The sequence below is a fragment of the Sphaerodactylus townsendi genome, linkage group LG01 (genome assembly GCF_021028975.2).
Source record: "Sphaerodactylus townsendi isolate TG3544 linkage group LG01, MPM_Stown_v2.3, whole genome shotgun sequence".
NCBI lineage: Eukaryota > Metazoa > Chordata > Lepidosauria > Squamata > Sphaerodactylidae > Sphaerodactylus > Sphaerodactylus townsendi.
In genome coordinates, this window is record NC_059425.1 from 177423208 (window position 1) to 177440661 (window position 17454).

At 48.1% G+C, this 17454-nt stretch overlaps 1 protein-coding gene across 1 annotated transcript in view; it reads right to left on the reverse strand.

The window, feature by feature from the left end:
- The window catches only part of COL6A3 (collagen type VI alpha 3 chain), an 89894-nt gene that overhangs the window by 57285 nt on the left and 15155 nt on the right, over positions 1-17454 (reverse strand). Inside the window, exons 2-10 of the mRNA XM_048506261.1 lie at positions 15915-16060; positions 13829-13921; positions 10741-10794; positions 9175-9246; positions 7013-7039; positions 5808-5852; positions 5640-5693; positions 4126-4188; positions 225-290 (exon numbers count right to left, since the gene is read on the reverse strand). Of these exons, the coding sequence (XP_048362218.1) occupies positions 225-290; positions 4126-4188; positions 5640-5693; positions 5808-5852; positions 7013-7039; positions 9175-9246; positions 10741-10794; positions 13829-13921; positions 15915-16060 (620 nt within the window). The remainder of the gene's footprint in view (positions 1-224; positions 291-4125; positions 4189-5639; positions 5694-5807; positions 5853-7012; positions 7040-9174; positions 9247-10740; positions 10795-13828; positions 13922-15914; positions 16061-17454) is intronic.

Sequence of the window (17454 nt, forward strand, 5' to 3'; positions counted from 1 at the left end):
GAGGTCTTCAAGTATTAAACCTAGAGAGTGGATTTTTGATTTAAGAAGTTGATACCATTCGGAGGCAAATAGGTCTGGGCGCACAATATATGTTAAACTGCGCTCATCAGAGTTAAAACATAGTTTGATCCAATACTTGAATGTATTCAGCCATGCTCTTGTTTTAAGTAGGTTCTGACCAGTTTCTAAGCATTGTACTGTAAATATAGTAATGTCTACTTTACCATTGGTCCGAGTTCACCCTTCTGGCCTCTAGATCCTCTCTGAGTGCTATTCGATCCTTGCCCACCCTGAAAACAGCAGAAGCAAAGAAAATCAAATAGAGTTCAGGAGGCATAATGCTATCAAGCGTTTAGAGAAGTCCTTGGAGTGCTATGCTTAGAAGAACGGAGCAGCTCTGAAGCTCAGTGAGATGCTCAGCCACAATGCCCACCTCAACTGAGCCTACCACATATTGTATTATACTCTGCTGAAAAGTCTCCTGTGAAACCCCACCCTTCCTAGGTTCCAGCCCCTTATCTCCAAGAATATCCAAACCTACTGTCAGACGGACCCAACAGGTGACCATAAGTGATGATGTATCAGGTCCTGGCCTGTATCGTTTCAGACTACTGGTGGAAGTGGAGTATCATGTCTGACTGTTGGTCCCCCACACCGAATATGCCTTACACATACAAAACTAAGTCGAGGAAAAGCCACAAGATGTAGAACAGGGGTCTGCAACCTGCAGCTCTCCAGATGTTTATGGACTACAATTCCCATCAGTTGGCCATGCTGTCAGGGACTGATGGGATTTGTAGTCCATGAACATCTGGAGAGCCGCAGGTTGCAGACCCCTGATGTAGAATGTCCAGGGGCTACTTTATATGGGACAGAATGCTAACAGTGAAATCCTCACCAGAAATTTCAAGTCATACAACCCACCAACAGAGGGCTGGTTTAACTCAGAGGGCTGGAGAAAGGGGGGGAAACCCTGCCTTGTAAGCAAACTCTAAACTCTGCTCGGAATTGCTTTGTGCACACCTATGCGTGGAGTTTGTACCTCCTGTTTGCCATGAAATTTAAGGTTCTGTAGGTAAAGGAGACCACCACGTGTGCGGCTTTGAGCTCATTCGAGGAAAGATGGGATAAAAGCATATAACGATTCTATTGTATGTGTGGCAAAATAAATTAAAAGGGGGAAATCTGCAACAGTGGGTCTACTCTAGCTCAGGGATTCTCAAATAGAGCCAAGCTCATTCTCTGGCAAACCAAGAAAACGAGCAAGGTTTTTCACTCATTTTGTCCGATTCCCCTCCATATTACAGGCCTCCATGCTAAACGGGTGGTCTCATAATTCCCTGCATAGCCTGTTCAGTGGTCAAAGCCCCCCACCCCTTTCATCAGTGGAAAACCTGGTTGGGTCTAGCCCAAGGTACTGGCTGCATCCCTTAAGACTGCAGAGAAACAAAAACTTTAAATTTCATAACAAACAGGAGGTACAAACCCCACGCATAGGTGTGCACACTGGAAATAAAATGTTCATGGAGTTCTGCATTTCCTTTACCCCAAACCATTGTATTTCCATCCTCAAAAAGTTTTAAATAAATCCCCTTTCAAAACGATTCTTGGGCTGAAACGCTTTGAAAACGTCTTCAGTTGCTGTGCAATCTATTGACTACGTTTCTCATGCTTTTCTGCTTCCCTAAACTTCTTCCTTGGTGTCATCTTCTGAGCTCACTCAGTTCACCTGTTTATTGGCAGCATTTCTCTGTTTGTTCTTTTATGGGGGGGGGGGCAATCTTTGAAGCATAGGCTCATTCCGCACATGCAGAATAATGCACTTTCAAACTGCTTTCAGTGCTCTTTGAAGCTGTGCGGAATGGCAAAATCCACTTGCAAACAGTTGTGAAAGTGGTTTGAAAACGCATTATTTTGCGTGTGCGGAAGGGGCCATAGAGCATATGAGGAGTAGAGAATTCAGCACAAGGCTGTGAAGCACTGAAGCATCCATTTAACACAGAACTAAAAGAGGGGGTGAAAAATCACGTAGTGGCACCCAGGAATTGTTTCAAGAGCGTGAGTGCGAACAAAAGGGGAGGGGGATTGAAAACATTTTACAAATGTTTTACAAACATTTTAAGAGATTTGTGCAGAAAGGGCCTTAGTCTGCATTTTTTTCAAAAGATTACTTTCTGCGAACTTGTATCTATGGCCGTTTCCGCATGGCCACGATCGGGAGGTGCGTTGGCATATATGATGCCGACACCTCCCCCCCTACCGGGACCGTGCGAACGGTCCCGGTAGGGGCAGGGAAGACAGCGCAGCGCTGTGCCGTCGCCCGAATGCCTTACCTTACCTCCGACCTTCCGGCGTGTTGCCCAGACCAGGGGACACGCCCCCCTGCCCTGCGCGACAGCTCTGGAGTCGCAGGGCAGGGGGGGCGTGTCCCTGGAGAGCCTGAACTGTACAGCGTCGACCGATGACAATGGGCGCATTTGGGAAAAAAAAGGATAGCACCTTCCAGCCACTGCCGTTTGCACGGCAGCGGTTGGAAGCCACTGTTTCCTAAATACCTTGCCCAGGGAGTGAGGTTCAGAAACAGCGGCTTCGCGCCGCTTGGGGGTTGCGAGGCCGCTGCTGCTGCGATGCAGCATCGGTGGCCGTGCAAACCCCTCCCCAGGGACGCTGTTTTTAGCATCCCTGGGTCGCTGTATTCCGCCCGTGCAGAAACAGCCTCTATATCTAAAGCATCTGTTTCAGAACCTGATGGAATAATCATTAGGTATTTCCAAATTAACATGCTGATATGTTAATATTTTGGCCTCACCAGGTATGTGGGCATCAGCATTTCATTTGCCCCCGCAAGAGGGCTGGTCTTTCATGTCCAAAGTGAGATTTCTAGAGGTCCCAGCCAGCAACAGTGGATTTGAACTACAATGCTTTGGTTTTTATTGAGGACTAGGCACCTGATTTCTGGGCTTCAGTTGAAAAAGAAGAAAAGTTTGGATTTATACCTCACCTTTCTCTCCTGTAAGGAGACTCAAAGTGGCTTACAAGCTCCTTTCCTTCCTCTCCCCATAACAGACACCTGGTGAGGTAGGTGGGGCTGAGAGAGTTGCGAAGAACTGCGACTAGCCCAAGGTCACCCAGCAGGAATGTAGGAGTGTGGAACCACACCTGGTTCACCAGATAAGCCTCAGTCACTCAGGTGGAGGAGTGGGGAATCAAACCCGGTTCTCCAGATTAGAATCCACCTGCTCTTAACCATTACACCACACTGGCTCACACAAAAAGTTATCATGGTCCTATCCAGATTAGCCCATTAGTCTGGATTGGCCATGATTGGTTCATTTGGTTGTAACAGAACTGCTACCCCTACTGGCACTGAGAAACAGTTCAATATACAGCCCATCTCTTTGGCCAGTCTCTTTCTCTTTTGCCAACAAATCGCAGCTGACGTTTGGGGACCCCTAGTGGGGCTTTCAAGGCAAGAGACTTCCAGAGGTGGTTTGCCATTGCTTGCCTCTGGATCTCAACCCTGGTGTTCCTTGGAGGTCTACCATCCAAATATCAGCCAGAGTTGAGGCTGTGGGTACATGAGTTTCCCAGATCCCAGTCCAACACCATAACCATTATACCACGCTGCCTCTCTTCATTTCTTCTGCTTGAAATGAAATTGCAGAGCCAAGCTGTCCAATGTAAAGAACAGAAGCACAGCTGAGGCTGGAAAGGGCTACATTTTCAGTCTTTCTTTCTCCTTCTGGCATTATTATTTCCCCTGAAAGGGCCCACTGATTATCTCAGCACCTGAGAATCAATTATAAACTACCAGCTCTTGTGGTGAAGGGGAGCTTCAGTGCTTGTTTTGACTCTGCAATTAGTCGAAGCCTCTGCTTTAAAATATATATATATATGGTTGTAATAAAGCAATAACAAAATTTTAAAGATCACGTTCGCACACACAAAAGTACGCGCAAGACAGGGAGCCAGAATTTAGCACATCGTTTCTTATTTTCATACGCTGGTAACCTGAGCCGGCATCCATAGAGAAGGACAAGATCAGGTTATCAAGAATTTTCTGCTCAATAGCACTCCTGCAATAACCAAACATCACAGACAACGACGTTGATCTCTTGTATTTACCGAGTTTCCTCGCAGTCCGCGGTCTCCTCTTTCTCCTTGTTCTCCTTTGCCTCCTTTGTCACCCTATAATGGAATACGAATAGTATAACGGACCATGGCAATCCATGCAGTATTATTTACTTTGAACATTATACATGCAGCCTGAGTCAAAACAGTTCCTGTGCCAAGAAGATAGCAGATAAAGTGGCCAATGGAATCATTTTCCACTAGCCCGGCCAGATTTTTTCCTTGTTCTGGTTGGTTGCTTTATGAGAATTGTACACACAGACATGCTCTTTGAGGAGAGGGTCTCTTGGAGCATCGAGAGCGTGCGTGTCAATGGAGGCAAAAAGTGGCCACTGTTTGAAGCTGCTCTGGCAGAGGCCTCAACAGCTGAGCCCCAAGTGGCTAGCGGACAACCCACCCACCATGATGGGAGTCCGCAGGCCAGGGGGTCAAAGAAAGCACACAATGGCAGGCAGGGGCCTGTTCCACTGAGTCTTCTGCACTTTTTGCCCGCAGCTCTGTGGAAGCCACAAGCACAGGAAGCAACTACCCACTAAAAACCAGCAGTGGTCTAGCCAGAGGGGGCGATATTCTGTGCAAGAGCATCGGGGAAGGACAAAAAAGGCATGTCTGTATGTGGGTGAGAATGTGAAGTCTTGCTGATCTATTTCTGTCCCGTTCCGCACATGCAGAAGAATGCACATTCAATCTACTTTCACAACTGTTTGCAAGTGGGTTTTGCTATTCCACACAGCTGCAAAGTGCATTGAAAGTGCATTATTCTGCATGTGCGGAAGGGGTCTTGGTGTTGCCGGTGCGGGGGGGGGGGGGGGTGTATGAGTGGAATGTTATAGGGATCTATAGTTAATGTTGATATGCATTGTCGAAGGCTTTCACGGCCGGAATCACTTGGGTGCTGTGTGGTTTCCGGGCTGTATGGCCGTGTCCTAGCAGCATTCTCTCCTGACGTTTTGCCTGCATCTGTGGCTGGCATCTTCAGAGGATCATGTTGATATGTTTATTCCACCTCAGTTGATATTAGGGCACTGTGCTGCATAGGAGATGTTGATCTTACTGTTTTATCGAGCTGGGTTATCCTATGGTTTTATGGATGGTTTTATCATTTTGTCTAATTCAATGCTGTAAGCTGCCCTGAGTCCGCCAGCGGAACGGAAGCCTAGACATAATATTTATTGGTACGCCTCCCTTCCAGTTTATCATTGGGTTGCCCCAAGGCCTCACCCAAGTACTGCCTTTTTCCCTCCGCCACTCAGGTGGAGAAGTGGGGAATCAAACCTGGTTCTCCAGATTAGAATCCACCTGCTCTTAACCACTACACCACGCTGGCTCTCAAGGTCTGTAGGCATTTATCTGCTGTGACACCACTGACTCATGCTGGACAACTGAAGCCTCTTAGAGATCTGGGGTCACGAAGACATGACCTACATTGCTCGGATGCTAGCACCAGTTCATTTTTCAAACGTATGTTGTTGTATTCAAGTTATGATAGAGAATAACGTCACACTTACTCTGCCGCCAAGGCTTCCCCTCTCCCCAGGAGAACCTGGATGGCCTCTGTCTCCCTGGAAAAAGCAATAACACGACTTTAAATTAACAAACCAGCATTTATTGTGCAAAATGCATCTTTGAACCGGAAAGGCTCTTCTTAAAAACGAGATGTAGTTCAAGAAACTTACTTCTTCCCCGTCGATTCCATCCAGACCAATCTCTCCCAGTTCACCCTGTAGCGACAAAGGAGCAAATTACCATGTTTGTGTGCATGCTGTCGTGTCACAGCTGACTTAGGGTGATCCTGTAGGGCTTTCAGCAAAAGATGCTTGGGGGCAGAGGTGGGATCCAACCAGTTCTCACCACTTCTCTAGAAGCGGTTACTAATTTTTTCTGAGTGCCGAGAAGGGGTTACTAAAGCAACCTCCCTGCCCAATAGGGACTAGAGGTGCGTGCATGCGGCGACGCCACTGTTTGAATCCCACCACCATCGGGACATATTATTAAAATTTTTGGATCCCACCACTGCTTGGGGGTTGTTTGCCATTGCCTGCCTCCGCGTGGGCTGAGAGTGTTCTGAGAGAGCTGTGACTGGCCCAAGGTCACCCAGCAGACTTCACATGGAGGAGTGGGGAATCGAACCCTGTTCTCCAGATTAACTGTCCGCCATTTTTAACCACTATACCACACTGGCCATGAATTTATTACAGTTCACCATATTACAGATGGCCAGTCTCCTCAGGTTCCATTTGAAAGGGGTCAGCAATTTATGAGCCACGCTGGAGAACTCTTGGAGGAAAATACCTATTCCCAAGGTTTCACCAATAGCTAGATTTGCCATTTGTCCAGGCAACCCCCTGCCCTCAATAATCTGAGAGGCGAAGAAAAAATGGGGATGAAATGGGATCAATGGTGACATTGTAGGAATTTTCCCAAGTCTCTATGGCATCTAGACTGTGAGGTAAACATATGTTAGGCCTTAAGGGTCTGGCGGGTGTGTGTGTGTGTGTGTGTGTGTGTGTGTGTGTGTGTGTGTGTGTGTGTGTGTGTGTGTGTGTGTGTGTGTGTGTGTGTGTGTGTGGCAGGGGAAGGACAACTGTCAATCTCCCTGCTGTTAGCTAAATGGCAAAGGCCAGTTCAAACTGCAGTGACTGAAGATGGTTAATGTGAAGCAGGTAGTTCTTCTTGAGTGGCTTAAATTCGCCACATGAGTCAGAGACCCGTTCAGGCTCCTACATGAAAGCCAGACCTCCTGCCAAATCACTGATGCTTATATCCCAAGTCCAGGGAATGCAAACTTTGGAGGCAGCTTTATTAAAACACACAAACGTGACAATGCAAGCAATACACCACAGGTACATATGTGCTAATCCTCGCTAAAACTTGTACATACCTTTTCACCTGGGAATCCACGGTTACCCTAGTGAGAGAAGACAGAAGAAGTTTATTCATGCAGCTAAAGCGTCATTTCTCAAAGACAGAGATGATTTTGCAGTCTGATAATTGTAATTGACAGATAGCGGGATTAACTCAGCTCCCTCCTTTTCCCACCGGTTACAAGAAGACTTGGCTCAGAACCAAAGTACCCAGACAAAACAGCAAGACGCCTGAGGCTCTGAATCAAAACTCAAAGCAGATTCCTATTTTTATCAATATTTTTCAAGGCTGCACTCTAACGGCAAAGCTCGTCGTGTTGAGATTCAAGCAGAGAGGAACATGGGAAGGGAGCAGCAGAGATAAGCCTAGCACAATGACTATGCAGCACCTAGCAGAACTTGACACTCTTGCAGTACATGCTGAAGGGCAAATGTCAGGTTTTAATCCATGTTAGAACAGGGAGAGAAGAACTAGGTAATCTGAACGGGCCTAGTTGGCACCAGAATTGGACAAAACCCGACAATGCAGAATGCTGCCGTTTGCTGTTCAAAGGATGCAGCCAATGTTGTTTCAAGATCTTTGCTCATCACCCCAAGCAAGGTACCTCTGACCTCTGCTGGCCCAAACCATTGCCAAGTGGAGTTGCCTCATGTTCTACTGATATCTGGGCAGGGACGGAACGAGGGGGAAGTGCGTCTGGTGCGTGCGCACAGTGCGCGCCCCTCCAAGCCCCGGAACCCCCCACCCCCACCCCAGAACACCCCACCCCGCCGCCGGAATGCCTCCGCAGGGACACCCGGTGTGTCATGCACCCCCCCCCCCGTCCCCTTGGTGCTACGCCTCTGTATCTGGGAGCAATTCACATCTCTGCAGAGCCCTTCCCCACACAGGTTCAGGGCAGCTTACAACAATCCATCAAACAAAATAATTAAAACCACCAGCAATAAATTCTATCAACATCTTGGTGCAATTCGATCAACCCATGGATCCATGGAGCAGCTGCCGCGCACTGGCAGCACGTCGGGGCGAGAAATCTTGTCCCGACACGCTTCCTCCCCATGGCGTGCTGAGAGAGGATCCATGTCAGGGCAAGATTTCTTGTCCCGCTGTGCTTCCTCTTGCCCCACCTGTGCTTCCCGCTTCCCCCCTGGAAAGCGAGAGCCCTTCTGGCGTGACTTTTGTGTCACAGCGGGGCAAAACAGGAAGAGTCGGCCATGGGGAATTGGTCCCAAGACACCATATACCCGTGGTGGCGAATCTTTGGCACTCCAGATGTTATGGACTACAATTCCCATCAGCCCCTGCCAGCATAGCCAATTGGCCATGCTGGCAGGGGTGGATGGGAATTGTAGTCCATAACATCTGGAGTGCCAAAGGTTCGCCACCACTACCATATACTATTGAAAAAGGGAGTGGAAGGAGGGAAGAAAATGAAAGGAAAATGGGAGAGGGAAGAAGGGAAGGGGAAAGAAAAGGGAAAGTGTGCTGCCCCAAGCAGTCACATGGGTAGCTCAACTCGTGAACCAGCCCAGCAAAAGGGTCCTAAAGATCATGAATAAAGATTCCTATTAAAAATCAGTCAGCAAAGCTTCCCTCTCTATTCTGAGCCAGCTACAAAAAAAAAATAGCATCAAAATGTTCCATTCAATTAATCGGTTCATTTTTAGGCCACTCTTCCCCAAAGGCTCAGGGCAATTAATTAAAAGCATTCCGTAAAATCCATGCCCCCTACCGCACACGCAAAATAATGCGTTTTCAAAACACTTTCACAACTGTTTGCAGGTGGATTTTGCCATTCCGCACAGCTTCAAAGAGCACCGAAAGCAGTTTGAAAGTGCATTATTCTGCATGTGCGGAATGAGCCCATAATAAGGTCCCTTAGCATTCGAGAGAAAAGTACTCTGTACCATTCCCCATACTACTCGATCGTACCACGAATGGGAAAAGGAAGGAGGGAAGAGAGAAGGAAAAAGGAGGGTCAGCAAGATTGAACTGTTGTTGAAGGAAGTATGGATAGAAATGTGAGCTTCCTGGGCACAGAATCTGCTGAAAGGAAAGCACGGTGTGATATACTAAATGTATCACAGTCCTGCAAGACTCCCACGATAGACATGGTTGCTCTCTGGTGGTTCTGGGGTTTATCTTGTACACTTTAATTGCTAAGGCTCTGGGAAATACCTTTGTTCCTCTTTCACCAGGACAGCCTTGAAATCCCTGAGTTCCATTGATCCCCAAAGGTCCACGGTCTCCCTGTTTCAAGAAAGAAGAAATGCAACGGTTAGCAAGGATCTCTGGTCTGGCACAGGACATGAACGGTGACAGTGAAGGAAACCAGACGGGCGAAAGAAAGGACAGACAGACACCAAAATGGATTGGAGCCAAACGGGAATGGTAACAATGCTGAAGTAAGAATGCTGGCTTACGTCATTCATGCAAGTTAGAAAAAAGTGGGTATTTATGTAACCCTGCAGTATAATAATGATTTCTTATCATTCAGTTTATGACAAAGCTTCAAAAATGTAAGCTTTTCACCACTTGAAGTAAGGGCAGGTGTTTTACAGGTCACCAGCACGTCACCTAACTTTGCTTCTAGTCTGATTGGCTGTTTTAAGGGGATTCATGTTAGGGATGAAGGAATTCCCTCAATACTGTGCGTGGTTATTAATCTGTCGTTCTAGTGTGCTTTGGGTTCCACCACGATTGTTTTCCAGAAAGAAAGAAGAACTTCAGAATGTTGGTAATGGGTTTTGTGCCAGAAAAAGTAATTCTTGCAGATTTATAAATGTAAAGGAATTTTAAAAATTGGCTTCCTCAGAAAGTAAAAAATGTGCTCTGTATCAGCTTTTCACTGATGCACTCTAGCACAGAATTAATATTAATGAGAGAGCAAGCTCTTCAATAAAAAGGTGTTCAAAATGTGTATTTTCACTTCCTGCCTCCAGGTACTTAAAGCCTGGGTGTAGCCAGCGGGACTAGCCAAAGTTCAACAGGCAAAGGACTCTTGGCCTTTAGCAGGTGTGGGCCAGGTGTCCAAATGAATATGAGACCAGCCCAGGAATCTGTGCTGTATGTTTTGTCCTTTCTTATTTATTTTATTAAAGTTTTAGGCCACCCCTCCCCTCTTGGGCTTGGGGCAGTTTCCAGCATCAAACGTCAATACAATCATTATAACAGCGGGATCTGGTGCTTCAGTTGTTCATGGACTACAATTTCCACCAGCCCCTGCTGGCATGGCCAATTGGAATTGTAGTCCATAAACATCTAGAGTGCCAGAGTTGGATGTCCCTGCATTATAACATCGAAGAAGCAGTTAAAAAGCTATGAAAACTGTACCTACAACCGCCTACAAATCAAGATGGATGGAAATATCCCAATCTCTGAGCTCCACTATATCTTGAGGGCAAATGAAACAAAACTGCTTATCTGGATGAATGGAGATGGAGAGATAGAGGGATGGACGGGGGCAGTTGACAACTGTTGTGACCTCAACCATACACCTGGTGGAACGGGTCTGTCTTACAGGCCCTGTGAAATCACATTAAATCTCTCGGGTCCCTGATCTCATGGGACAGCCATGCCCATTGCTTATCTGTTAAAACAATTTTTTAAAGTTTCTGTAAATCATATTGTGTCCCTATTTAAACATCTGGATTAAGACACTTTCCTTCTGCATTTCACCTGTCTTGGCACATAAAAGAAAAGGAAGTAACCCCCCCCACCCCCCACCCCAAAAAGCTTACTCACCGGTCCACCTTCATCTCCTGGATAGCCTCTGTAGCCATCTTCTCCTGAGGTTCCCTTTAAAGACACACACATGGTTTGTATTTATATACAGAGAACAAGATTTATTTCTAATATCCTGTATTCTCTTCTTTAATCTCCACTCAAAACCTTTCTGAATGTTTATAAAGCAGATGATTGCTTAATGATTGGAAAGGGAAAAAAAGACAACCACTTTACTGTTTTTTATAAATAGCCAACTAATTGTACTAAACAAGCAATCTGACCATGACCTCAGTAAACCTTCGTTTATCTAGCTTTTTGTTCTTTGGGTCTAATGAAGTGGTTGTTTTGAGACATTATGGTTGACCTTCATAAAAACATATTCCACAGCAGTTGTTTTGGGAATTTTTCAATGAACCAACAATCTTTGCCTGTTTTTGGAAAGTCATCAAAGTGAACGATTCTCCAGCTGGTGGAAAATAACCACCTCCAACAATTATGTTACACTATCCTTTTTTGGATTCCACTGATCCTTTGCTAGTACATGACCAACACTTTAGTTTTGTTAGTACAAGGGCTATATCACCTTTTTCTTCTTTTCTCTGCCGTACATAAGAACATAAGAACACAAGAACAAGCCAGCTGGATCAGACCAGAGTCCATCTAGTCCAGCTCTCTGCTATTCACAGTGGCCCACCAGATGCCTTTGGGAGCTCACATGCAGGATGTGAAAGCAATGGCCTTCTGTGGCTGTTGCTCCTGAGCATCTGGTTTGTTAAGGCATTTGCAATCTCAGATCAAGGAGGACCAAGATTGGTAGCCATAGATCGACTTCTCCATAAATCTGCCCAAGCCCTTTTTAAAGCTATCCAGATTAGTGGTCATCACCACCTCCTGTGGCAGCATATTCCAAACACCAATCACACGTTGCGTGAAAAAATGTTTCCTTTTATTAGTCCTAATTCTTCCCCCCAGCATTTTCAATGTATGCCCCCTGGTTCTAGTATTGTGAGAAAGAGATAAAAATCCTAAACGCTGCAGCCTCACTTCATAAGGAAGGTGCTCCAATCCCTCAATCATCCTCATTGCCCTTCTCTGCACTTTTTCTATCTCTTCAATATCCTTCAATATCTCTTCAATATCCTTCAATATCGCTTCAATATCCTACATGAGATCTGGTGTTGGGAAGACATATAATGAACTGCTAACATTTCCAGTCCCAAACTGAGAGAAGATTTTGTTTTGTTTCTTTATTCCTTTGTGAATTTTGAAACCTGTTTTACTGCCTAATCCAATTACGTCTGGAAGAAGAAGAAGAAGAAGAAGAAGAAGAAGAAGAAGAAGAAGAAGAAGAAGAAGAAGAAGAAGAAGAAGAAGAAGAAGAAGAAGAAGAAGAAGAAGAAGAAGAAGAAGAAGAAGAAGAAGAAGAAGAAGAAGAAGAAGGTGACTTCCCACAACAGACACCTGGTGAGGTAGGTGGGGCTGAGAGAGCTCCAAAGATCTGTGACTAGTCCAAGGTCACGCAGCAGGAATGCAGGAGTGCAGAGACACACCTGGCTCACCAGATAAGCCTCTGCCACTCAGGTGGAGGAGTGGGGAATCAAACCCAGTTCTCCAGATTAGAATCCACCTGCTCTTAACCACTATACCACGCTGGCATCCTGTATTCTATCCTTTTAATGGGTTCAGTTTAGGATCCTGTATTCTACTCTTTTAGTGGGTTCAGTTTAGGATAGCACTGTTGTTGTTGTTGTTGTTGTTATTAATTCAACTTAATAAACCGCTGTTAAGGCTCTTTAGACTGCAGACGGGCTCCTCCACTATGCCTTAAAAATCTTTTCTGTGTATTCCCTGTCTCTTTTGATTATTGCCCTGAACATAACCAATCAGAAGTCCAGTGCCCCTTCAAGGTCCTTTTCACACAAACCAAACAAAACATTTTAAATAAAATGTTTCCTCCCTGAAATTCTGCATGGTTTTTAACCCAAAGAATTTCATTTCCTGCCTGAAAACATTTTATTTGCACGCTGTCCCTAGCAATTCTTTTTTTTGACAAAGTATTGAAAATGTTATCACTTCCTGTGCAATCTCTTTCAAACATTCCCCATGCCTCTCCACAGACCCAGACTTCCTCACAGGCGCCATTTTCTGAGGTTGTGCTTGCTGTCTTGCAATGTATTTACATCAAGCCGTTTTTTTAAAAAAAAATCAGGGGGTCATGTCTACATAGCTACATAGATATGACCCCTAAAAAATTGCAGCACATGGCTTTGAAGCTTCATAGCTACGAATCTAAAAAGTTTTCAAAATCCAAATTACCACAGAATGGCGGCCAGGAAGTGTTTTCAAGGACGTGAGTGCAGACAAGCGGGGTGTTTTGAAAACATTTCCAATACGTTCTCAGGGGCTTGTGTGGAAAAGGCCAAAGACTGAATGTGCAAAAGTGCCCTGGGTGAGCAGGTGAAATGAATGTTTACACCACTTCTGAATGTGATAATTTCCCACAGTTGAAATGCTAAGAATTTTAAATCCAAATTTTCTTTTCTCCAATCAAACATTTTTCCCATCAAAGGGTTTGAAATGTGTACCAAAAATTAAAATGTTCATAGGCAAGACTGTAGTAGTATCTGGAAATTTGTTTCTCTACTGGCAAACCAAGACCAGGCAAATACTTAACTAAGGCCCCTTCCGCACACGCAAAATAATGCGTTTTCAAACCACTTTCACAACTGTTTGCAAGTGGATTTTGCTATTCTGCACAGCTTCAAAGAGCACTGAAAGAAGTTTGAAATTGCATTATTCTGCATGTGCGGAATGAGCCATAGGTTGAGGGGACTTTCAGCGGCCTCTTACCCTGGGCTCAAAGACCTGGAGCCGCCATGAGTGGGATTTTGACATTTTGTCCGTGAATTGTCATTCCCCAGACTGCACCACAACAGGGTGGTAGCGTGCGTTTGCAATTTGCTAGAAACTGCTTTGGGGATGCAAAACTACTTGGGTGGGGATGCAAAACTACTTGGGCAAAACTACTTGGGACTCCAGCCAAGTGTCCCTCACCCCACCCCCCTCCAAAAAAAACCCCCTGTATGAGGAGACTGAAACACCTCACCTTTGGTCCAGCTGTACCTGGCAATCCCCGGTCTCCCCACTGTCCAGAACACTTGCATGGAACCCCACAACATGCTCTTTCCGCAACATTGTCCTGTTGGGAAACAAAGAAAAACCAGTGATAAAATTAGAAAGCAGGTAAAATCTCTTCCACCAAGGAAAAGCATCCGTACAAACAACTTCTCAGATTTAAGAACATAAGAACAAGCCAGCTGGATCAGACCAGAGTCCATCTAGTCCAGCTCTCTGCTACTCGCAGTGGCCCACCACGTGCCTTTGGGAGCTCACATGCAGGATGTGAAAGCAATGGCCTTCTGCGGCTGTTGCTCCCGAGCACCTGGACTGTTAAGTTCATTTATGGTACTCTTATAAGGTACTCAGAACAATCAGGCTAGGCCTGTTCTGCCATGCCATTCATACGGGGGGCATATGTGCCAACATTCCTTTAAAAATACACCTTGCCACATTTGAACTTTCAGTTTTCATGTAAACAAAGTAAACCACAAGCCCTTCCCTTCATAAGTAAGGGGATAAAGGGGGAAATGACCCCTGAAATGTCTCAGGAAAAATGAGGGAGGGAAGATAACTCCAGAAACTTTGTGCTGAATCAATACATTAAAACTTTAACACCTTTAGAAAAATGTGAGATGTAAAGTTCCCAAACAAACTGTACAGCACTTTACCCATCAAATATGATGCGGCTGGATAATATTGCCTAGAATGGTCAGCAACCTATGGTTGATGAGCTCCAGTATGGAACTAAAATATGACTCTAAAAATGAAATCTGAAGTAATGATATACTGGAGAGAAAGGTGGGATGCTGGAATAACTAGTGTGTCAAGAACATGGAAGGAAGAGATCATTATGCAAGTAAAGGACTTTAAAGGCAAACAGTTGCCAGTACTCAAGTATACAGATTTTGGCCAGAGTACTGAAATAACCACACAAGGTGCTCCTAGATAGGTATATTACTTAGGCTCATTCCGCACATGCAGAATAATGCACTTTCAAACTGCTTTCAGTGCTCTTTGGAGCTGTGTGGAATAGCAAAATCCACTTGCAAACAGTTGTGAAAGTGGTTTGAAAACACATTATTTTGCGGGTGCGGAAGGGGCCTTATTTTGGGAACTTACGGAAGGCATTTCCTTACAAAGAGGTCAAACTGCACAAGCTTTATGGACTGTTAATTAAAATGTCAATGATTGGTAATTTTGGATATTTTCAGATACGCAAACGGACCCTTTTTTCATTGTATTGTCAAAGGCTTTCATGGCTGGAATCAAGTGAACGTTGCAAGTTTTCCAGGCAGTGTGGCCACAGTCTGGTAGGTTTTGCTCCTGATGTTTTGCCCGCACTTACGGCTGGCATCAGCAGAAGCATGTCATGGTAAGGTGTGGTTCTCTCCATGGCAACTTGCCTCTGAAGATGCCAGCCATAGAGGCCAGTAAAACATTAGGAGCAAAAACTACCAGATCACAGCCACCCAGCCTAGAAAACCCACAACAGCAAACCCTTTCCAGTGGTGGGATCCAAAAATTTTAGTAACAGGTTCCCATGGTGGTGGGATTCAAACTGTGGCGTAGCGCCAATGGGGCTTGGCGGGGCACGACGGGGGCGTGGCCGGGCATTCCGGGGGCGGGGCATTCCTGGGTGGGGCTGCGGCAAGGATGCAGCCGCTGCGCCGGTCCTTGGGCGGGAAACGAATGCACGCAGGCGCAGGCTGCCACGCATGCCGGTGCACCTCCTGCTAGACTGCTTCAAGTTCTGCGCGCTACTGCTGAGAGGAGGGGCGTAACTAAGGCAAAAATCACGTGGCAAAATCACCAATTAGTAACTCCCTCTCGGCACACACAAATAATTAGTGACCTACTCTCGGGAACCTGTGAGAACCTGCTGGATCCCACCTTTGACCCTTTCCCCTCCCTGGCTCTTAGATGATCTCTTACTATGAAGATTGACAAAGTTTGGCTCTTTAAACACAAACGATTGCACACTCCTGCTGCAGTAATACAGGTGTTTATATTTGTGTTTTTGCAGGACCTCCACTGACAGAAGCTGGATAAACTACAGATTCCCCAAAACATACCAGTTGCTCTGCCAATTCAAACTGTAAAGCCATGTCATTAACTCGAAGAGGCCGGTTATAAGTGAAGCCACGTCCGAACTCCAGCCGCATCACATCCTCAAAGTTTGATACTCGCTCCAGCCCAACAAGCATCAAAGCCTTGACCCCTGAAACATTTGGAAGAAAAAAGCCATCAGTTTTTCGAGTCCCTGCTGACTGTGCAATCTAGCAAGAATCTTTCTGGAATGATTGTAAATGTTGTGTGTGTGTGTTTTGTTAAATGAGAGGTAAGCTGTGGAAGAAAGGTGGGTGAAAAGGGGATGGAAGAGTGATTGACACTTGAGAGAGGCAGTGAAGGTTTTTTCTAAAAAAGTCAGTAAGTGCAGAAAGACAGTGAGAAGTGGCTGAAGTAAACAGAGAACAGTATGATATTTATTGGTCGAATCCCCACTACCGTCTTAGCCAGGTTTCAGAACACAAACTAACCAGGTTTGAGGGACGACCTCCCCGGTCGAATCCCCACTACCGTCTTAGCCAGGTTTCAGAACACAAACTAACCAGGTTTGAGGGACGACCTCCCCGGTCGAATCCCCACTACCGTCTTAGCCAGGTTTCAGAACACAAACGACCTCAAACCTGGTTAGTTTGTGTTCTGGGGGGGGGTGGGGGGGGGGGTTGGTGGGGGGGGGGGGGGGTGGGGGGGGGGGGTGGTGGGGCGGGTTCCTCGGGGCGGGGGGTGGGGGGGGGGGGGGGTGGGGGGGGGGGGGGGTGGGGGGGGGGGGGGGTGGGGGGGGGGGGGGGTGGGGGGGGGGGGGGGTGGGGGGGGGGGGGGGTGGGGGGGGGGGGGGGTGGGGGGGGGGGGGGGTGGGGGGGGGGGGGGGTGGGGGGGGGGGGGGGTGGGGGGGGGGGGGGGTGGGGGGGGGGGGGGGTGGGGGGGGGGGGGGGTGGGGGGGGGGGGGGGTGGGGGGGGGGGGGGGTGGGGGGGGGGGGGGGTGGGGGGGGGGGGGGGTGGGGGGGGGGGGGGGTGGGGGGGGGGGGGGGTGGGGGGGGGGGGGGGTGGGGGGGGGGGGGGGTGGGGGGGGGGGGGGGTGGGGGGGGGGGGGGGTGGGGGGGGGGGGGGGTGGGGGGGGGGGGGGGTGGGGGGGGGGGGGGGTGGGGGGGGGGGGGGGTGGGGGGGGGGGGGGGTGGGGGGGGGGGGGGGTGGGGGGGGGGGGGGGTGGGGGGGGGGGGGGGTGGGGGGGGGGGGGGGTGGGGGGGGGGGGGGGTGGGGGGGGGGGGGGGTGGGGGGGGGGGGGGGTGGGGGGGGGGGGGGGTGGGGGGGGGGGGGGGTGGGGGGGGGGGGGGGTGGGGGGGGGGGGGGGTGGGGGGGGGGGGGGGTGGGGGGGGGGGGGGGTGGGGGGGGGGGGGGGTGGGGGGGGGGGGGGGTGGGGGGGGGGGGGGGTGGGGGGGGGGGGGGGTGGGGGGGGGGGGGGGTGGGGGGGGGGGGGGGTGGGGGGGGGGGGGGGTGGGGGGGGGGGGGGGTGGGGGGGGGGGGGGGTGGGGGGGGGGGGGGGTGGGGGGG